Source organism: Heteronotia binoei, chromosome 6 (assembly GCF_032191835.1).
Source record: "Heteronotia binoei isolate CCM8104 ecotype False Entrance Well chromosome 6, APGP_CSIRO_Hbin_v1, whole genome shotgun sequence".
Lineage (NCBI taxonomy): Eukaryota > Metazoa > Chordata > Lepidosauria > Squamata > Gekkonidae > Heteronotia > Heteronotia binoei.
The window spans coordinates 118,704,267-118,727,310 of NC_083228.1; the positions used below are offsets into that span (position 1 = coordinate 118,704,267).

Here is a 23,044-nt window from a genome sequence, read left to right on the forward strand (position 1 = left end):
ATTAAAATATAGGGGAGGGACGGTGGCTCAGTGGTAGAGCATCTGCTTGGGAAGCAGAATATCCCAGGTTCAATCCCTGGCATCTCCAAAAAAGGGTCCAGGCAAATAGGTGTGAAAAACCTCAGCTTGAGACCCTGGAGAGCCGCTGCCAGTCTGAGAAGACAATACTGACTTTGATGGACCAAGGGTCTGATTCAGTATAAGGCAGCTTCATATGTTCAAAATACAACCAGAATTAATATACATCTAAAAAAATGGATAGACATGGACAAGATGTGATTGAATAGAGATACTGTAAGGTTTTGCATCTGGACAGTAAAACCGTTATGCACATATTCTAGACAGGGGTTACTGTTCTGGGTAGTAGCATGTGTGAATGGGATCTTGGGGTTTTGGTGGACTGCAAATGCATATGAGTTTCTAGTGTGATGTGACGCCAAAAAAGGAAAATGTGATCTTAGGGTGTATCAACAGATGCATACTGTCTAAGGCATGAGACATGATAGTACCACTGTATCCTGTGCACTGGTCAGACTCCATTTGGAGTACTGAGTCCAGTTCTGGCGGCTGTTCTGATTGAGTGCAGCTAACATCAGTAGTTTTAAACAGGGGTGGAATTCTAGCAGGAGCTCCTTTGCATATTAGGCCACACACCCCTGATGTAGCCAATCCTCCAAGAGCTTACAAAAAAGAACCTTGTATGCTCTTGGAGGATTGGCTACATCAGGGGGTGTGGCCTAATATGCAAAGGAGCTCCTGCTAGAATTTCACTACTAGTTGTAAATATATTCACTTTGCTGGAACCCTTTGAAGCATAAAGCAGCCTGTGGGACAAAGACTGAATTCTCAAAGAAAACCAGTAGCAAAATAACATGTTCCTAAGTCTGTCTTACTAAAAGTCTTCCATACAGTTGGTGCTTAGATCGCTTGTGCTGAACTGCAGGTATGTCAATCAGAGAGGCTTTTACTCATGCATAGCCCACAGCTATTTTATGTCATTTAACTTTTGCTGGTTTTTTATGGTTTTATTATATTCTATAGTGTTACTGTTGGTTTTAAAGTATAGTGTATTCTTATATTAATGCCAATAAAGGTCTATGGATGGATGAGCTGTGCCAGAAGCTAACTTCAATAGAATGAAAAATAGTGTTTTTAAGGTGTTCCTCCCTGATGGCCTGACCTGGACAGCTAGTTTTATCTCACTAGATCCTGGAAGCTAAGCAGAGTTGACCCTGGTTAGTACTTGGATAGGAGATCTCCAAGAAATACCAGAGGCAGAGGGAGGCAATGGCAAACCACCTCTGAATGACTCTGGCCTTGAAAAACCCACTGGGTTGCTGAAAGTCAGCTGTGACTTGATAGAACTATTCACCACCATCCCCCAGATGAGGAGGAGACAAGAAATTCCATTAGACTTTGCTGAGTTAATTTCAAGCCAATGCAAGGGGTTTTTGTTGTTTCTTTGTTTTGTTTTTAAGGGGGGATTAAAATCTCTGTGAGGAGCTGTGATTTCTGTTCGTCCCAAATAACAGGATGGAAGAGTGGTTCTGTACATGTCAGAAAACAGCTCTGATAACAATTTTCAAGGCTGAAATCAGGCTATTGAAAGAGGGAAGAATGAGTTAAATCACTTCCCAGTACCTAAAAAACTGGCCCGGTACGTAAAAAACTAAAGCATTATGCAATCCTACCAGTCAGCTGCCACAGGTACCATCATTTATTCCATGCCAGATAGTATGATCAAAAGCCAAATTTTAAAATCACGAGTTAGGCTGGGAGGGGTGGTAGGAAGCACTTGTCATGGTATCCTTGTGTTCTAGCAATATTTTCTTAAGTAAACACTGAAGTGTAAAGCATTCAGGGACAAACCAAATGTCCTGTCATGTAAAAATACTTCCACAGGATTACTTGGCTCCAGTGACAGCATAATGTCAACACAACATTTGTGTATATTGTATAATTTTTCAGTGACACATTACTCCACCCAAGGCAATAAATGTTCTTTTTAATTATTTCATAGCTAGTGTAATATGCCACAGTTAGGACATCTAGGTTCAAATTCCAACTTGGAGATGAAGCTTATTGTTAGACTTTGGATCAATCACTCTCTTGACCTAATTTATCTCCTAAGTTGTTGGGAGGAGGGAAAAAATGAAGGAGAGACCTATGAATCTCTGAACATTTAAGACTGGCATTTTTGTTTGACATGGATCACTCAGGGTAGCCTGATCTCAGATTTCACAAGTTAAAGAGGGTTGGCCCTGGTATCTTGATACTTTGAACTACCAAGCAAGTCCAAGATTGCTACACAGAGGCAGGCAATGGCAAACTCCGTCTGTTCGTCTCTTGTCATACCTCACCTGCAACTTGATAGCACATTCCACCACTGTTTCTGTTTGACTTGAGCTGACAGCCTGTATATTTAAACATGGATTTGCAATGTTTTATTTTAAAATGATAGTCACTTAAAGTGACGCTCCACTAGAATTCTACACCTAAACAGCCAAAAAAGTATTCATTTTCAGCATTTCAAACTGAACTTTAACTAGGAATTCCACAAAACCCAATGTAGTCCATGTGCATGCTGATGAACTTTAAAGAAGGAAATGATAATGAAGGATTTCTTACACATCAGTAGCATTTGCCATGGAATATCCATAGAGACTGTGGACATCATAGTGCTTCCCCCAGTGTTGCACAGCATCCATGCAAATTGTCTTTGAATACATGACTCCATCAAGAATCTCTGTGGGAGAAGAAAGAGGAAATTGCTTTGAAATAGATTGAATACTTCAAGATATTAAGGTGATATTTAATACTTCTAAAACTCCCATCAGTTAGTAGTTGTTGGTTTCATACTCAGGGAATTCTCAGGAGAAATAAAGAGAGTGCATTTGGGATCTGCCATACTGGATTTATTTATTGTTCACTTTGACTTTCACTGGAATTCAAAGAATCCAATTAGCTTTGCCCCCTCCTTCAATCCCACAACAATCAATCAACAACTGCATAACTGTCTATCCATTTACTTGTTATTTTATGTTGTTATTTTAGGACAGTGAATGTTAGCATGCCGAGATACAATCAGATTCTTTCCATTCTGCATGCACCATTCATTAAACCAATACGTTTCAAAGCACTGAAAGTTTTCTCCTAAACCACTTATTTTTCATGTGCATATAAATCTGTTTTGAATTGCCTTCTTAGAATATCTGCTTCACAAATATGGGAAAGCCAACCCTGCAAATAGTTAATCCATGGAGAAATTGGAATTTTCACTTTAACAACTTACTTGGTGTAAAAGGTGGGTAATTTAAGCTGTTTGGTGCACAGCCAGTCTTCGAACCTTTAACAAAATTGGATACTTCATTCATATCCTAGGAGAAAAGATGGACAGAAATGCATGACTATGCAGCCTTCATTAAACTGGTGCTTTTATTAATCTGAATTTTCTTTTAAACCCAAATGAAATGTTATCAAATTCACTCAAATAATTCTTCCCATTTAGCATATGGACATCATTGCAAACAATAAAGGGCACATCACTACAAATGTAAGAGCCAAACTCATTTGAATTGGGGCCATGAGAAAAAAGAAGCAAAGATTTAGATGGTCAAACCCCCCCCCCCCCTTTTGCTAACTGAAACTGGGCTGCGTATTATTTGAATTAGGAAGGAGGGGAAGCCCAAGTTTTTAAAGGATATGTCTTTTTCCTCCTTTCAAAGATTAATAGGAAAGGAAAGGTCCCCTATGCAAGCACCAGTCGTTTCCGACTCTGGGGTGACGTTGCTTTCACAACGTTTTCACGGCAGACTTTTTTACGGGGTGGTTTGCCATTGCCTTCCCCAGGCATCTACACTTTCCCCCCAGCAAGCTGGATACTCATTTTACCGACCTCAGAAGGATGGAAGGCTGAGTCAACCTCAAGCCAGCTACCTGAAAACCCAGCTTCCACTAGGGATTGAACTCAGGTCGTGAGCAGAGCTTAGGACTGCAGTACTGCAGCTTTAACACTCTGCGCCACGGGGCTCTTCATAAAGATAACATCACATCAAAACTAGTCTTCTGTCATATCCCTGTGCAGCCCTGGCCTGAATAAGAGCTGTATATAACTCCAATCAGCCTTTTAAAGACAGATCCAAGTGGGCAGCCGTGTTGGTCTGAAGCAGTTGAACAAAGCAGGAGTCAAGTTTCACCTTTAAGACCAACCAAGTTTTATTGAGAATGTAGGCTTTCGTATGCTCTCTAAGCACACTTCATCAGACGAGGGGTTACAAGATCCCCTCGTCTGATAAAGTGTGCTTAGAGAGCATACGAAAGCCTACATTCTCAATAAAACTTGGTTGGTCTTAAAGGTGCAACTTGACTCCTTTTACAGACAGACAGAGATACATGATCTTATTTCTTTTTCTGTTTGTTTGTTTTGGCATCTTAAGTAGGTTAATCTTGGAATCTGTACTGGTTCCTAAATGAATGAAAAAAGTAAAAAAAAGGTGCAATTGTCATTTCATTATGACAACAAATGGGAATAATAATGAACAAACAGATTGCATAAATTCATCCACTTCAGCTCCCTCCTCTTGTATGTTCTGCTGTTATTGCATTTGATCTTCTGAGGTGGTTCCAGGCTGACAATAGTGAAAGCCAGATGGTGGATGTGTGGAGGATCTCTCTCAACCCAATATACCTCTCTTATGTCTGAGGCATAGTATGCAAGATACCACATCTTTGGCCAAGCTCAATGTTACACTTTACATGAGTTACCAAAAGGCAGCTATATTGCAAGTGTGACTCCCATGGCAATTCCTGTGTCAAAGAACAACAGGGTACTAGAGAGAAGAAGAGGCTCCCTGAGTTTAAGAAAGACTATAATTGAAAAAAAAACATCAGGGTGAAAAAATCCTTTTGGCCTCTACTTCTGAGTAGACTCTGCTCCTAAATAATCTAAGATGAACAATATAAATGTGCACAAAAGGCACTTTAATAATCCAGAGCTTAAACAGACTGCAATATGAAACATATTGTCTGTGTGCACTCTTGTGTTTCATATTGCAGTCTGTTTAAGGTAGAAGCTTTGGATTATTAAAGTGCCTTTTGTGCACATTTATATTGTTCATCTTAGATTATCTGAAAGAACAGCAGGGGTATGGTTCATATTGGGACTTCAGTACAGGGAGAGAAGGGCTGCTGCCTCCCCCTAACAAAGTCATTTTCAGGAGCCAAAACAGCCCAGAGGCATCAGTGGGGCATTATTTACACCACTGGAAGGCCCAGAAACAGTGCAGAAAGATAGAAGCACTTTTAGACAGCAGCCACCAACAGGGACACACAGCTCCAATATGGCTATAAGTCCACATGGAAAACTCATGCAAAGTGTAATGTGTCGTTTGGATCCTCCTATAGTATATTGCGGGGAGCACAGCCCCAGCATGTGCTTGTCATTAGAAGTCAGGAAATCCAAACTGCTTGCTCAGTCACAGGATGCTTAAGCCCTTTCACCTATAAATTGCGAGTTTCATCATTCCTTAGCAAGACAAAGCGCATTGAAGTGGCCAGAATGGGGAGAGATAAATAGCCAGCAGAGAGGCTTGTAGATGCAGAACTGCCCTCCTTTGTTGACAATGGAAATCCCATTTTCCTGCCATCATTTCCTGATTTAGCTCAGGAGGCAGAGAAACCTCAAATTACATAGTCATCAACAGGAAATTATGATGTGTACAAGAGTTATGTTCTAAGTTAAAGAGTGTTTAATGAGACATCACTATTACAATCTTCTCACTGCAACAACAAACTTTTTGTTGCTTGGAAAAGGAAGGAATTGGAAAGCAGGACTGTCCAGCAATAGAAGGAGAACACATGCAAGCATCATTTTGTGTTGGGTCCAGTATTAAAGGGATTTAGACCTGACTCAAAAACGGGGTAATTTCTTTAACTGGGTCATTGGGTTAGAACCCCTCCCCTTCAAAATTCACTAATATTAACACACAGTCAATCATACTAAATCAGTGCAGCTCAGCTTTTACTATTTCCATTTACAAAGGCAAAGACACAAACTAAAGACATGCACTGAATGCCACATGCAACATGCACAGAAATGACATTAAAATATATTTTGCTGTGTGGACTTCAAAAGATCTATACTACATACCACCCACAGGCCATCAAACTGAATGGTCTCGTGAAACAGACGACATTCCTCAGCCCACCATTCAACAGCATTAGGATTTGTGAAATCTGGGAAGACAGACTCTCCTGGCCACACCTGCAGTAAAAGAAAGAAATTAGTGAAGCTTCAACTGTGTAGGAAAAGGAAAGGGAAGTTTCCTGAAGAACAATGAGCTTCCATGGGCAGAATAGTCACTTATGTCAGCAGATGCTCCTTGCACCAGAGAAAAGTGCTAATATTACTTAAACAGATCCATGGGATCCAGCCCATGATCAAAGATCTGTTTTAATCTATTTCTCCATTGTGGCATGAACTGTCCCCTGACCTGTACGCTCCAGGCTATTCCCTTCTTGTCAGATCTTGGAAGCTGAGCATGGTCAGACGTGATTAGTACTTGGATGACAAACAATTAAGGAAGTCCAGAGTTGCTACAAAGGGGCAGGCAATAGCTGCCTGCTACAAGTCAGTTGGGACTTGACAGTATTTTTCCACTAGTGTGATTTGGAGTCATCATCTCAGTGAACAGTCTTAACAGTAACATAAATGAAGTTCTTTGTGTTCCTAACAGAGGAGCAAATGACAATAGAGTATAACCCCTCATTCATATCCTACATCCCTAAATTCAGCATTTACTTACTTAGCGTGTTTTTGTTTCACGCTATAGACCCAGGTTAGAAACTCATAATCAAGTCCTTTTTTTACAAAACAAAAAGTTTAAGTCCATGTTTATATAGAGGCTTTAAAAGACCTTAAGAGCTGGATGAGAAAAACAGAAAACATGTGGAATTTAAAAAGAGTGACATATGTTGCAACTGTCTAACAATTTTTTTTAAAAAAAGAAATTATGAAAATCAGAGTACATATAAGTTATCATTTAATTAAAAAGTTCAGAAATAGTCCCACTAAGCAGTATTCAGGGTCTACAAAGAAACTGATTATAAACTTGGATGTTTCACTTGAGCAATAATTTCCAAATTCACCTCCAGATATTAATTTAGGTTACATTTGTGGCAGCAATAATCATGATGTGTGAGAGTGAAAGCACCTTTTTTTTTTTTGCTGCAGCAATTCTTAAAGAATCACCAGAATTAATTTTGAAGAGTTAATTATTTCATCGAAACAGATATGGTTGGATCCAACCAATTTTTTTTCAGAGGAAGAAAGAAGGAAGAGGGCATCTCCTTTGACCACCAAAAAGACTTTGCAATCATTTGACTTGTCCAGACAAATGCCTTGTGGCATGGAGACTCTGATAAGGAAGAGAACTAGGTAAGATCAAATGAAAGGCTGGCCAGGTCCAATGTAGAAAGAGTTTATGGGCATTTTCGCACTCACCTCAATCAGCAGCGACCCCCTCTTCACCGCGCAGGATCTGCGCGGATTTCGCACTAATTGCTGCGGAGCACCCGGAAGAGCCGGAAAGTCCCGGCGCTTTTGCGGCGCAAACGGAAACCACAAAAAACCAGTGAGTGCGAAAACGCCCTCTATTTCACACAGCCTTGCCACCCAGCCTCATAACCCAAAGAGGCTAACATAAACTACAGTGGATTTTAGCAAACTAGTGATTACTTCCCTTCTCATTTTTTCTAACATGCAATGCTGGCTGCTTTTGTGATTTTTTAGGGAAGAGAAGGACCCCATTTGGGCATTTTGCCCAGCGGGCAATAGATTAAAACTGGAGAAAAGGCAGCAGATGTTTGCTGTGCAGTTCAGAGGTAGTCTGCCCTCTGCTCATAAGGATGAGAGCCGCTGCTACACAAACAATACTGATAAATGTACAGTGTTCATGAGTTATCGTGGTGGGTGATGTGCATGAGCAAATTAAATGTCAGTACTTAGAGATTTAGAAAGCAGCATCTCAGCTGGCTTGTATCACTTCTGCTAAAATGAAACATGGTTAATACTTGTGACAATGACAGAATTTGAGTTGGTTAACCTAACAGGAGATAAGTGACACATCAGGATTTCAAACAGAAAAACATAAACATTTAAACCTTTTTTTGCTCTGTGTAGGTCTAAATGTGTGTGTTGCACCATTAAACATGTATTAGATGAAACCACATTCTGGAGATGGGGGAGACAATTTGGCTGAAAAGAAATTTGGAATCATGCCTCGGAGAGAACTTATGGTGGAGTATTTACACAACTGGACTAAGACTGAGGATGTATAGATTCAAATCTCTATCAACTATGATTAGTGAGCTTGAACAAAGTTTGAGTCTAGTGGCCAGGGACCAGCCTGACCTAACTTGCAGGGCTGTTCTGCATAAAAATTAGAAGGGAAAAAACAAGCAGACCACTCTTATTTCCTCAAACAAAGGGTGAAATAAAATATAATAATAAAAAAAATAGTCAGCTCCATAGACCCTCCCAAACCTTAAATGACCATGGGACCAGATGGGGGACTTTCTTCTTGGATACCAGTTTATAGTGATTAGCTCTGACACAGAAGCCAATTATACAGGCTCCTTTTGCTCTCCTCCTACAAGCTGCAGGTTGGCTGATAATAATATGTACCTGGCCTAGCCAATCATAGTCTTGTATAATTTGTTTCTAGTCATTTCAATGGGGCTTTCAAGGTGATTGTGCCCAAAGTTTGTAAAAAAACACCACTTACCTCTCCAATAAGAGGCTTCACTCCCTGTGGATCCTTTATCCACACATCCTTTGCCTGTCCACGTTGGTAGGTCTCATATGTGACATTATTACGGAGAGGCCCAGTAGCTATGCCAGGATCCTAATCAAAAAGAAAAAGAAAACCTAATTTCCCCAAAAAACTTTCTTGAATTGTGCAAGAGACTGGCAAATAGGCACTGAGCCTGTTCTACGGGAAAGGCGGGCTAAAAATCAAATACAAATATAAAACAAACAAACAACACACAGTCAAACAACAGTGCATGGGGTTAAAAATCACATACAAGCAGAGCTTTTTCTACAAAGGAAACTACTACAGAAGGAACTTATTTGTATATTAGGCCACACCCCCTGATATAACCATTGTTTCACACAGGACTTTTAAATAGAAAAAGCCCAGCAGGAACTCATTTGCATATTAGGCCATGCCCTTTGATGCCAAGCCAGTCAGAACTGCGTTCCTGTACGTTCCTGCTCGAAAAAAGCCCTGCATGCAATCAATCATTTCAACAATATTTCTATAAAATGTTACAATAATTGAAATTACCAATATTATGACATATTTCTGTCCATGGCTGTGAAGATCATCAACAAATTCTGGGAGGCCTGCAAAATCTATTTTGTCATAAGTGAAATCTTTGGCATCTTCCATGTAGTCAATATCAGTGTACTGAACATCCTAAAAGAAAACAAAAAGTGAGCCTAATAAAGTGAATAAATGTTAAAAAACTGAAATGTTTAAAGTATTTTGACTTCCTAACTCCAGTTACAAAAGTTATCGACTTGTGTTATGGCAATGATAACTTTCCAAAAATTCTGGAACTGGTGGAGTGTGAGAAATTTTTCATTTTGCTTAGCAGGAAAAGTACACACAGCCAATCAAGAGTTGTTCTCCAGAAATGGGGGAGAGACAGGGCCCTCGGGATTCATAATCCCACTGCTAGTGTGATAAACCATGAAGGTCACATTACATGGATAGAAAATAGGGGAGCATGTTGACATCACAGAGGTGAGTCACTCTGTATAGGGGTTGGTTCCTTCCACATAGAACAGATTCAACAGGGAGGGGTGTAGTGCCAGGGGTAAGTTTTAACATAACAAGTTTCACAGGATCCCTTCCCTTCTGCTGTAAACCACAGGGTGGAGCTACCAGCTGCATGGTATCAGTCCCTGAAGGCCAATTAGAGGCTGGTGGGTTAGAAAAGGAGAGTTTTTCTCTTAGTCTGTGCCTTCTGATGACTTGCTGAGGCAAGGAGTGGCAGTGACCTGAGGGTCAGTCAGAATACTTTGGAACCCTGGTGGATGTGGCCAGACTATCCCAGGAGGGAGTGCCTGGGGGACTCTGGAACATTTTAGCTTCCTACAATCAACCTAAAGGTTGAGCTCCTAGTTAGCTTTAAGTTTTGTTATTTTTATTACATTGTGTTGGGGGATTTCCTGCACTGTTAAAATAAACTTTTGTTTAACCTTTTGTTAGTGTCAGTGGCTTGCCATGTATCAGTTCCTATCTACCCTACTCAAAAGAAGGTAACAGCCATAACCAGCTTTTGGTTAGCTGGAGACAATTGAGCCCTTAGGGGGAGAATTAGTGAGGATTGGGCCCTGTAAAACAAATTATTTATTTATTTATTTATTTATTTATTCTATAACTTATATCCCGCCCTTCCCACAAAGTGGCTCAGGGCGGCTCACAACAAACAATAAAACAGAATTCAAAATTATTACATTTAAAAGTTAAAACATTTAAAACCTAAAAACCTTAAAATTTTAACATTAAATCTATACCATATGAGTCACAGAAGTCTAATAAGCTACATTTATTTCCCAGTCAGGCATAGACTAACTGGAAGAGGGTTGTCTTACAGGCCCTGTGGAACTGAGCAAGGTCCCGCAGGGCCCTCACCTCTTCCGGCAGCTGGTTCCACCATGTAGGGGCCATTGTGGAAAAGGCCCTGTCTCTGGTTGTCTTGAGACGGACTTCCTTAGGCCCGGGGATGGTGAGAAGATTTTGAGTCCCAGACCTCAGTACTCTCTGGGGAACGTGTGGGGAGAGACGGTCCTTCAGGTAGGCAGGTCCCAGGCCATATAGGGCTTTAAAGGTAATGACCAGCACCTTGTACCAGACTCGGTATGTTATTGGGAGCCAGTGCAGAGCCCGGAGACCCGGCCGAATGTGCCCCCACCTTGGGAGGCCCAATAACAGCTGGGCCGCGGCATTCTGCACCAGCTGCAATTTCCGGGTCTGGCACAGGGGCAGCCCCATGTAGAGGGCATTGCAGTAATCCAACCTCGAGGTGACCGTAGCGTGGATCACTGTTGCTAGGTCGTCACGGTCCAGGAAGGGGGCCAACTGCCTTGCCCGTCTAAGATGAAAGAACGCGGACTTGGCAGTGGTTGCTATCTGGGCCTCCATCTTTAGGGACAGCTCCAGTAGCACCCCCAGGCTCTTGACCCTGTCCGCCGCCATCAGTGGCGCACCGTCAAAAGCTGGCAGAGGGATTCCCCCCCCCCGGTCCTCGACGACCCAGACAAAGGACCTCTGTCTTCGCAGGATTCAGTCTCAGTCCAATCAGTGTGAGCCACTCAGCCACGGCCTGTAATGCCCGATCCAGATTTTCTGGGGCGCAGACCGGTCGGCCGTCCATAAGTAGATAGAGCTGGGTGTCATCAGCATACTGGTGACACCCCAGCCCATACCCTCGGGCAATCTGGGCAAGAGGTCGCATATAGATGTTAAATAACATCGGGGAGAGAACTGCTCCCTGGGGCACTCCACAGTTAAGTGTGCGCCTCTGGGATAGCTCCCCCCCAATCGCGACCCTTTGTCCCCGACCTTCAAGGAAAGAGGAAAGCCACTGCAAGGCCAGCCCCTGAATCCCCGCGTCGGCGAGGCGGCAAGTCAGTAACCGATAGTCGACCATATCGAACGCCGCCGATAGGTCCAACAACATCAGCACTGCCGAGCCACCCCGATCCAGATGCCGTTGAAGGTCATCTACCAGGGCAACCAACACCGTCTCCATCCCATGGCCGGGGCGAAAGCCGGACTGAAGTGGGTCAAGGATGGAAGCGTCCTCCAGGAAAGTCTGTAGCTGCCTCGCCACTGCCCTCTCAATAAGTTTGCCGAGAAAGGGCAAATTTGAGACCGGCCTATAGTGTGCCAATTGGGCCGGGTCTAAAGATGTTTTTTTTAGGAGGGGATGGACCACAGCCTCTTTAAGCGGCGCTGGGAAAAGCCCTTCCGTCAGGGATCTGTTTATGATATCCCGTACAGGATATCTGAGATCCCTCTGGCAAGATTTAATAAGCCAGGAAGGGCATGGGTCCAATTTACAAGTTGTTGGGCGGGCAGATAAGAGGATCCTGTCAACTTCATCCAGGCTGAGAGGGCTGAAACCGTCCAGAATATGATCCGAAGACATGCTCGGGGCCTCGGTTGCATTAACTGTCTCAAAATTGATGGGGAGGTCGAGGCGGAGTGATGCGATTTTATCCACAAAATAGTTCGCAAAAGCCTCACAGCCTATCTCCAATTCAACAGAATTTGGTCTGCCCTGGGGCAGCGTAGTAAGATCTCGAATTATATCAAACAATTGTGCCGGGTGCGAAGTTGCGGACGCAATCTTAGCCGCAAAGTATGTCTTCTTTGCGGATTTGATTGACATCTCATAGGTCTTCAAACTCTCTCTATAAGATGTTCGAGTCACTTCGTCTCGAGTACGCCGCCATTGCCTCTCTAGTCGTCTGAGATCCTGCTTCAAATGCCGCAGTTCCTGGTTAAACCAGGGAGACGGCTTAAGACGGGGGCGCAGAGGACGCCTAGGTGCGATCTCCTCGATGGCCCTGGAGAGTCCTTCATTCCAGGACTCCACCAGATCATCCAGGGAGTCGCCAGTGGGCCAGGTATCCCGCAGGGCCATCAGGAACCGTTCCGGGTCCATCAAGCTCCGTGGGCGAGCCAAAATACGCTCTCCGCCTAAGCAGGTTTGGGGTGACATATCCATACGAGCCTTAAGGGCAAAGTGATCCGACCATGGCACTGCTTCCATTGCAATATCGTTCACTTGTACTCCCGCCGCGAAGACCAGGTCTAACATGTGTCCTGCCTGATGAGTGGGCATTGTAACAACCTGGGAGAATCCTAGTGTTGCCATGGATGACACTAGATCCATCGCCTGGCTGGAGGCCGCGTCGTCAGCATGAACATTGAAGTCACCCAAGACCAATAGCCTTGGGCACTCCAACGCCCAGCCCGCCACGGCCTCCACCAGGGATGGTAAGGCGACGGCTGGTGCGTTAGGCGGTCGGTACACCAGCCAAATCGCCAACCCCTCCCCAACGTCCCACATCAGGCCGGCACATTCAATGCCCGGGATCTCCAGGGCCGGGAGAGCCCTAAAGGAGTAAGCCTCTCGTATGAGTAGCGCCACTCCTCCCCCCCGCCCGCTAGTTTAGTGGCAGGAACCTGGGGGGGGGGAAGTTTGGCCTCCCTCCTATTTTTAGTCATATGTAGCCTGGTAGTAAGTCCCTGGGCTGGTCTCCTTACGGGAGCTGGGACGTGACTAGAAGGACCCTGGAGCACCACAAGGAGACTTTTTCACACCTCTCTATGACTGCTATATGGTGGCAGTGTCACCATGATCTCTGGAGTTGTTACTCTGTTAACACTAGAGATAGAAGGCACATACTCCATCCATTTTAAAGAGCCTACATAGGTCTTAGTAATCCTAGCATAAGCCACTTTGAGCTTGATGAAGGAAACTAGATGGGATACATTTTCAATAAACGAACTAATCAGGGTTTGCAACTCCAAGCCGTCTTTAAAAATTAGTGTAGTTAGTATGAACCTAACATGTCTGGGGACACAAAACCACACCAAGAGGGGGAGGGTAGTGAAATCTGCACTACAGAGAAGAAAAAGAAGCACATGAGCACAATTTCTTAACCTATTTACACATTAGAGTGGATACATGCACATCCTGCATGTACATGCATACATCTGTTTGTAAGAAAGAGTCAATGTGCAGTCACTCTACAAATGAAACCAGGGAACTTGGAAAAATGTGCAGTTGGTTTTAATTTACATGTTCAGCTCTACATGTGGTGAAAGTAACATTTCTCAAATCAAAATCAATTGCACACAGTACATGGATTGTATGTGCATTCACTGTAACTTTTAGATCAAGATGGATAGCCCTGTTACTCTGTCTGCAGCAGTAAAAAAGAGTATAGGACTTACTCTTTTCTACTGTAACGTTTAGCAATGCAATTCTTAACAGACTTATCCCCTTCTAAGCCCATTGACTTTAATGGACCTTAATGAAGAATATAACTGTTTAGGAATTGCACTGTAAACCTGGCAAAGTTGTCAAGAGTACTAAAGCTACTTCCACATAAAGAGGTTTGCTCATATTTCATAGTTTATAGTTTCATGCCATTTTCCCTATTTATGCTGGAAAATTCAGAAATGGAAAAGCTTTCCAACATGCCTGAATACAAAACATTTACTATATGTTATATAATTCATTTCCCCCTTTCTATTACCATGGTAACATGCTGTGTTACTGTATTTTCTGTAATTTCTACCTTAATATATAAAGAAGGAAAGTAGGGAAATAGATTGATGGAAAATGAACTTCAAGAAGCAACAATCATCACAGGCATCCCCCTACTTTAACATTACATATAAAATTGGTTTCCCTCAAATTCAACACCTTTAATCAAAGCAAGAAAATACCTTTTCACTTTCTGATGAAACTCACTTTTTTTTTTTTTTGCATTGACAGGCCATTTTTTGCAACAACTAAATTCTCCCAGGTGTGAGGAAATTTAGCACCTGTTCTCATTTTGAGTTCTTCAGCCTCTAGAGAAGACTTCCTTCCCACTTGGCTCCCACAGTGCGTAATTCATTCTAAAATGATATCCTAAAATTTGACAATCTTTTTTCTTTCCTTGGGGGTTGTTTGTTTGACCTGGAAGACCCTATCAAAATACTAATCGAACACTGTTAATTTGCTGGAAGAAAAATCCCCTGGTAATGAAATCCCCTAGCTGAAGACATTTTTTTTCTTATTATGAATCCAGACGTTGTTCTCTCAGAAGTCTCATCTCTGGCAGACATTAACATGGAATTCTGAGAGTTGTATCCAAACTAGATTCTTCAATAGTAAAATGGAAACTTCCTACTCCCCCCTTCCCACTGCAGCCCACTGATATCCATGAAAGGTCACTCCTGGGAAATGAAGGACCCTGAGGAATTGCCTGTGGGGAAAGAAGGAATTGGTGGAAATTGCCAGTTTACCCTGGATCCAGCCCCCTGGTATTCTATCCATATGCACTTGCTAACTGTACAATTATCTATGATCACTGTGATTTCCACCCATCAGAAATGCTGTGGAACTGAAAGAAGCTACTTCCTTCCCAAGCAAAATCCTATGAGAGGGCCAATTCTTTCTACCTGATCATTATACTTCTTCCTGCCGCATGATGGTGAGGAGGAAGGCAGATTATTATTATTATTATTTGTCATTCATAAGTGTACCAAGGTAAGGAAACATGGAATCTAATCACAAGGAAGCAGTGCTTGAGGCACAAGAGAACCAGTATGGTGACTAGAGCATCAGAGTAAGATCTGGGAGACCAGGATTCAAATACCCACTTTGCCACAGAAGCTCAATGGGGATCCTTGGGCCAGTCACATTCTCTCAGACTAACCTGCTGTGACAGGACATTTCTATCAACTGAGGGGATCCACACAGCCTCCTATGACCTTTGGGGATCAAGGTTTGTTTTAAACCATAAACTTTTCCCTCAATTACCAGGTGTTCTAAAGGCAACAAGTGTATAGGCTTTGGGTTTGCTGCTGTGAGATTAAGGCCCTGTTCACACAGTGTGTTGAGTCCATGTTAAACTGACCCGGTTCTGTTCTGAATATCTTTGTTCCGGATATTATTGATCAGACTGCCACACTGCAATTCCAATCACTCTGTGGTGAAACCGTCTTCTGCTGTCCACATGACAGCACCATGCAGTTCTTTTTTTCTCCACTTTTATGCACATTATGTGCACATGCACATAGATTAAAACATTATGTGGTTATGTGGTTATGCGTATATTGCTAAGTAAAAAAAAATGGCGACCGTAAACTGGATGTCTGAGGCTTCTTTCGCTCCGGGACAGCCTTCAGACATCCGGAAGTTGGTTGAGAACTATCCAGACAGGGAAACTACGAGGTGAAACCGGAGAATTCAAAAAACACCGCAAAGGAGCAGGTAACAAAATACTCCAGTTCTGAGAAGGATTTTTTTTGGGGGGGGGGGGGATATTACAAGTTAATACCAGGAGGCAGATGTTGCTGTCTGATCAGCCACTTTTAATCCAGTATGAAACAGCAGCGACAACTGATTATACTGTGCGTCTGAACAGTCCCTAAGTTTTGTGGTGTACAAGTAGAATACTGGGATCACTGAGGCAAGGCTTGTATATTTATTTGCTGTTTGGTTTCAAGGAACAGATTGGCAGCATAGGTCTCCAGGTAGACAAACTTGCCTGAGGCACATAAATTTAAACTAGGTATGGCTTCAGATAGTAGACTGAATCTTTTCTAACGCTTTCAAGCACGAACAAGCTTTTACTGACTAGCCACTAGGTTCGACCCTCACACAAAGGATTCCACCCACACCAGCCTTACCTTTCCTAAGAGTTAGACTACATGGTACAAGGTTTGTTAATGTCTAGGAATGGGCCGAGCAATTGGGTACCCTACTCTCTCCCAGAGGTAAACCACTCTGCCATGCTACCAGACAGAGCTATCCTTCACTCTGTCTGCCCTTTTCCTAAGACAGACCTCAGCTCTCATAGCTCTCTCCCTGAGGCAGAACTAAATTCTCCCTTGCTCTGTTTCCCTATAAAATTCCATCTCCCCTCCTGAAATCTGACTGGATGCTAGAACAGCATTCCCGCATGCTCAGTAGAGTGGCTATTTCTTCCACTTGAGAGGAAGACAGCCTCCTATCCACCACACCACATGGTTATTATTCTAAGGATAAAGTAGAAGAGAAGAGAAAGATGTTTTAAGCCACTTTAAGCCTTCATTGTGTGGAGAAATGCAAAGTATAAATATATATTTTAAAAGGTATGTATGGATGAGGCTTTAATCTGGGATAAAAGTGGGGAGACTTAAAAGTCCCTGACCTCCAATAACCATTGCCACTCTTTTTCATTATATTCAATCTCTGGTTATTTTGCTGGACATGAGAAGAAGACTGTAGATTTATACCCCACCCTTCTCTCTGAATCAGAGTCTCAGAGCAATTTACAATCTCCTTTATCTTCTTCCCCCACAATAAGCACCCTGTGAGGTAGGTGGGGCTGAGAGAGCTCTCACAGAAGCTACCCTTTCAAGGACAACTCTTGCAAGAGCTATGGCTGACCCAAGGCCATTCCAGCAGCTGCAAGTGGAGGAGTGGGGAATCAAATCCAGTTCTTCTGGGATTATTGTTTCTGACTGCCAGTCAGAAACACTTAATTAAACCTTTTCTCTATTACCAGGCATTTTCACAAATGCTAAAAATCACACCCAAATGTGGGTGCTTCTCCATGCTTCATGCCTTTATTGTTCTATGATTTCTTTCTCCCCTGCATTCTACTCTTCCAGATTTCTACTGTAACTACAATAATTTGTAAAATAAGTTCTGAATCTGCAGTACACAGTTCAGCTTCTAATTCTGTAAATTCATTTTCATTTCCCCCCTCCACAAATATTAGTGATGCACATGTATGCACTGATAAAACAGTACGAAAAAGGGGGAGGAGGGAGATGCAATCACAACTGGACCAAGATCCCGTCTTTATTCTGTTTTACTGATATTGCATGTACTACTGTTCATCTGTCAAACACCACATAAAAAGAATCTTGATACAAACGCAGACAATTGCATTTCTCTCTCTCTCTGGGCAATGTTTTATCAGCATTCGCATGTACCCCAGGAGCACAAAAACTAAAGAAGCTGAACATTTCAGAAAGCTGCCCATTAAAAAAAAAGATTTGGCTTCTGTTTCCAAAGCATTTTAGAGGCCACTAGCCCCTTCCTGTATTACAAGTCCCTTATACTGGGTTCAGGTAACTGGCTCAAAGTTGACTCAGCCTTCCATCCTTCCAAGGTGGGTAAAATGAGTACCCAGCTTGCTGAGGTAAAGTGTAGGTGACTGGAGAAGGCAATGGCAAACCACCCCGTAAAAAAGTCTGCTGTGAAAATGTCGTGATGCAACGTCATCCCAGAGTTGGAAACAACTGGTGCTTGCACAGGGGACTACCTTTACCTTTTTAAAATACTTACGTAAGGTATTCCAGCTTCCCGATTCCTTTGTACTGCTGCTTTCAAATCATTAATATCGGAATAGTTCCAGCGACAAAGCTGGAATCCTAGATTCCAATAGGAAGGCATTAGTGGAAATCCTATCAGCTGCAAGTGTAGAACATGAAAATTAGAGTTTGTTATTTAAATAAAAACATACTGTTACATTAATCAGTTTTTATAAAGAAAAAAGGAGGGTAGAGATGATATAACTATTCTTATTTTTACTAGATTTTTGCCTTCCAAATTTTTTTGCTGTCTATAGATCATTCTTATATTCATTTCCCATCCTGTGACTCACATTCCAACCCTGACTCACTCTCTTAGCAAATTTAAAAACACAGAGAAAATCAGAAGTTCTGGGGAGAAAACCAAGCTTATGAAAATGGAAAGTTTATAAATGGGGTTACCACTGAAGGATCACAGCTACTGGCTGGTTCTATAAAGATGTGGGGGCTTGAGGGTTAAATTTGCCTTTAAACTTCACTGGGCAATTTGTATTTTCAGAATCTCAGTTTTCCTTCTTTATCAAATAAGAACAATAGTGACCTATCTACGTAACACAAGAGTGTTAATAGCAAGCAACTCTTGACACTACAGAAGTTGAATGCAAACTGATGACACCCAAAACTGCAATTTATAAGATGGGCCAGACACTCCAGCTAGGGTCTAAGGAAAGGTATGCTAGAATGTAGAAATGACTTTAAAAAAAAAGAAAGAATCAAGGATGGGATTATGCATATGGCAACTCGAGGTGTTCTCCTTTGGTTTCATATATAGCTATATGCTTGAAGACAGGTATTTTGTCTTGAATTGAAAAGAAAGTCAAAGAAAAAACAAAGGAGAAAACAAGGAGTGTGTACAACTGGAGGAGTACAAGTAAAGTTAATGAGTAAAGCATTTACAATATCTCAGAGTCATTGCTTCATTGCTTCCTTTTATCTTCAGGAAAGAGTCAAAGGCTCTTCATTGCACATGGGAGCATTCTTTGGAAAATAACCTTGGCTCACAGAATGAGATGTGCAAAACCATAATGATTAACATGTCCCATGACCCAGGGTAACATAGAAATTACAAGTGATATTCACAATAGCATGAGCCACTCTTAATGGACGTTGCAAAGTCAATATCTTCCCCAAAATATATCCAAAGTTACATCACTGACTTAGAAATGTTGCACATGATGGAAACCTACTGATATATATTCTTGGACAACTTGCTCAGGGGTGTCTCCCAAAAAAACATAGAAATCTAGAATCCCACCAATTGTTCTGTATGTTATGGCTGGGGCAGGTTGAAATACAACATCTATCAAGACAGAAAAAAATATCTTGGTTAGCCGTAAGTATAAGATACCCAAAAGAGAATATTTTGTATAGACAGAGAAGATCAATTCACATTATGATTGAGGAAGATGGTCTACCATAGTAGTTGTATGGAGCTTGGCTTTGCAAAAGGGAATGAAAGAATGGCAAGTCAAAAATCAGTGGCTATTTGCACAGCAGCCTGGGAAATGAACACTTATTGAATCATTTCAGAAGACAAGATCTCCTGTACACTTATGACAGGGTGACCATAAGCTGGCATGCAGCGAATAGAATAGACATTTATATCCAAATGGGTGAACTTGAGAAAAGATCACAATTTTTTAATGTAAAACTTTGGTAAATCGTCTTCCAACTCTTTCTCATCAACGGATACATTAACAGTGTGATCCTAAGGACACTTTTCTGGAAATAAGCCCCACTGAATAGACTAGTAGAATTCAGAGTAGACCTGCTTAGGATTGCTCTCTAATAGTGTAAACTTCAGCAGAGTTACACACTTCTGAACCCACTGATTTCCTCTGAAGGGTCCAACTCTGTTTAGAATTATCTATTACCTATTTAAAAAAATTATTTACTGCTTTTCTGCCAAGTAAACAAATTGGTTTAGAGAACACACTCCCAAACTTGAAGTGAGTGATTCTACTCCCCCTAGGGTTAGGATAGCCCACTTTGGGTTAGGAAATTCCAGGACTAGGGTGTTCTAATTTGGGGAATTTCTGAGGATTTGGGGTGGAGGCATGGTTTGGGGAGGGGAGGGACCTCAATGGGGTATAACGCCATACAATCCACTTTCCAAAGCAATCATTTTCTCTGGGGAACTCTCTCTCTATATCCAGGGCTTTTTTTTTTTTTTTGTAGCAGGAACTCCTTTGCATATTAGGCCACACAACCCTGATGTAGCCAATCTTCCAAGAGCTTACAGGACTCTTGGTACAGGGCCTACTGTAAGCTCCAAGAGGATTGGCTGCATCAGGGGGGCATGGCCTAATATGCAAAGGAGTTCCTGCTACAAAAAAAAAGCCATCTCTGTAACCCAGAGACACTTGGTAATTCTGGGACACCTGGAGACTGGCAATCCTAGGTGCAAACTGAAGAGGATGGGATTTGAGGAATCCAATATTTGCAACCACAACAGTCATGGAAGTTAGGAGGAAAAAATCCTGTCTTACAGCAAGGAAGAGCTACAATTTGCTAGCTAGGAAAATATCTCACAACACCTAGAAGTTGGGGGAGCAACAACTGATCATCATCTGGATGTCTGGGCAACTGTTTCTTAAATGATTTTAGAAGGGGCACAAGAAAATCACCTTGATGCCTGACTATACCTCATAAGACATTTTCTTACCCATGGCATTGGTATTCATTAAGAAAACACCAAAAGACTTTCCACTCTCATCTTCCAGGCACAAAAAGAAAGGGTGAGCTCCATATAGGTTAATCATGTCCTTTGAAGGAAAGAAGATAAAATTAAAATGTGCAAATGCATGCCTGAAACCTGCAAAACCTCTTCATTGGTAACAAAGTACTAATCTACAATCAATGAATGTTAAGGAAATGCTCCCATTTTCTTCTGTTTTCTCTTTCTTCTCTACTCAGAAAACGAAGAAAAACAAAGGACTTTGATGAAGAAAACATCTGTCTAAGCTACAATAGTATTAATATTAATTTAATGGTTAGACCAAGTAAATTTCGGGTAGGGAGGGGCTACTTTGTTATCAGCTTGGGACATTTCCTTACTATTTATTCAGTGTAATAATTGTTTTGCCTAAGCAGCAAAGCAGACATATAATTTTTACCTTTGAAAACAAATGATGCATAAGGATTTTTTTTTTAAATCACAGTTTAATATTAATTTAACTGTAAGGTATAACAGATGATTCCATGGTCCCTTTGGTTGCCATTCAGTGAAGTTGCAAGCTTTCTCGCTTCCCCTATACCCTTCATAACAATGAAGTAGCACTGTTGTTCAGCGGTAGATCATCTACTGTGCATACCAAGAATCTCAATTTCAATCCCCAGCCTCTCCAGAAAAAAAAAAAAAAAAGAAATAATCTATGTGTAGGTGATTTGAAACTCTGCTTGAGAACCTGAAGAGTTCCTACCAGTGAGAGTGGTCAGTACTGAACTCACTAGACCAAAATTCTGATTCACTGTATGACAGTTTATAATCTGACACAGGGAAATTTTGACAAATTAAAGTTGAGACAAAAGACTCACCAGTCTTAACTTCTCCAAGAAGCTCAGAATAGTTTGTCCTCCCTGGACTGGACAGGGCTCTTATAATAGGAGGCCTCCCTGTTAGCACTTCACAGGCCAGTGAGAGAGAAAAGGGGTGAAATAGCAAGGTGTGCCGGTGTCACGCTGGCGCACAATGTGACTTCTAGTACAAAACCAGAAGTGATGTCATTGCATTGAGGTGATTCATTATGGTCTCACTTCTGCTTTTGTGCCAGAAGCTGACATAGAACACCAGCATGATGCTGGATCCTCTCTATAAGTAAGTTGGGTGAGAGAAAGAGATGCTATAGCAATGACATCCAGCAAATTTCCTGAATGAGAAGAGATACAAATCCAATTCTCCATGAAACAGCCCTACACTACTCTGGTTTCTATGAATGATAGGAAGGCTTGGGAGCAGGGTCAGAACAAAGTTGGCAGTTGTATATTCAGTCCTGATTCTCACGTTCTTCTCTGAAGTAGTAAAATCACACAGCTCCTGTATTGTTTCTTTTTATTTTCCTATGCTAAAAAAATTATTTTTAATATCTCCCACCCCACACCCTAGCCTGGGGTGCCCATGACCTTAATAGTTAAAGCTTCAGGCTTTAACTATGAGCTGAACCTCAAATTTTGGCCACACAAAAAGAAGAAAAAAGCCAGTGTTTTAAAAAGCCCATTTTACAACAACAAAAAATGTTCACAGTTCCTTATCTGTTCAACTGTGTCTCTAGTTTATGAAAGTGTTTACATGCCTTAGCGAACAATTGCTTTTGTTCAAGGAAAAAAACCCCGCATAAATACAGCAAGAAGATTTGATTATCAACATCCCCAACAGAACAGAAAAGGGTCATGCATGAAAACAGAAGGTCAGCACCAATGACAAACACAAAATGAATTTTTGTGTTATTTTTAAATCAGCAGCTCATGTTCAGCATATCTGATTTAACTTCACTGACTCTCTATAGGCTCTCTCAGTCTAATGCTTCCTGATGTGGTAAATCTTTGTCTTGGCTGTACCACTTCAGATGGCACACAGTCCTCACAAACTGGAAATAAATTTATTTCAAAGGGAAAACTTAATGTTAGGGGAAAGTTTCTACAGTTTTGTCTTTCTTTGAGCATGGAGGATTATTTTTTTGTGGGTAGAGAAAACAAAAGAGGATTTAAATAAAATAGGCAGCTCTGGCTTGAAAAATTCCTGGAAATTTGGGGGTGGATCCTGAGAAAGGTATTTTGGGAGGGAGCTCAGTAGAGTTGTGATGCTATAGAATCTGCCCTTCAAAGCTGCTGTTTCTTCCAGGCAGAGCTGACAACCTTCTGGCGGGGAGTAACTGCGTGCC

General features: G+C 41.8%; 1 protein-coding gene across 1 annotated transcript in view; it reads right to left on the reverse strand.

Moving 5' to 3' along the window:
• SI (sucrase-isomaltase) overlaps positions 1–23,044 on the reverse strand; it is a 161,015-nt gene that overhangs the window by 113,922 nt on the left and 24,049 nt on the right. Inside the window, exons 8-15 of the mRNA XM_060242435.1 lie at positions 20,830–20,929; positions 19,352–19,464; positions 18,139–18,264; positions 9,348–9,479; positions 8,784–8,903; positions 6,149–6,262; positions 3,293–3,377; positions 2,629–2,746 (exon numbers count right to left, since the gene is read on the reverse strand). Of these exons, the coding sequence (XP_060098418.1) occupies positions 2,629–2,746; positions 3,293–3,377; positions 6,149–6,262; positions 8,784–8,903; positions 9,348–9,479; positions 18,139–18,264; positions 19,352–19,464; positions 20,830–20,929 (908 nt within the window). The remainder of the gene's footprint in view (positions 1–2,628; positions 2,747–3,292; positions 3,378–6,148; positions 6,263–8,783; positions 8,904–9,347; positions 9,480–18,138; positions 18,265–19,351; positions 19,465–20,829; positions 20,930–23,044) is intronic.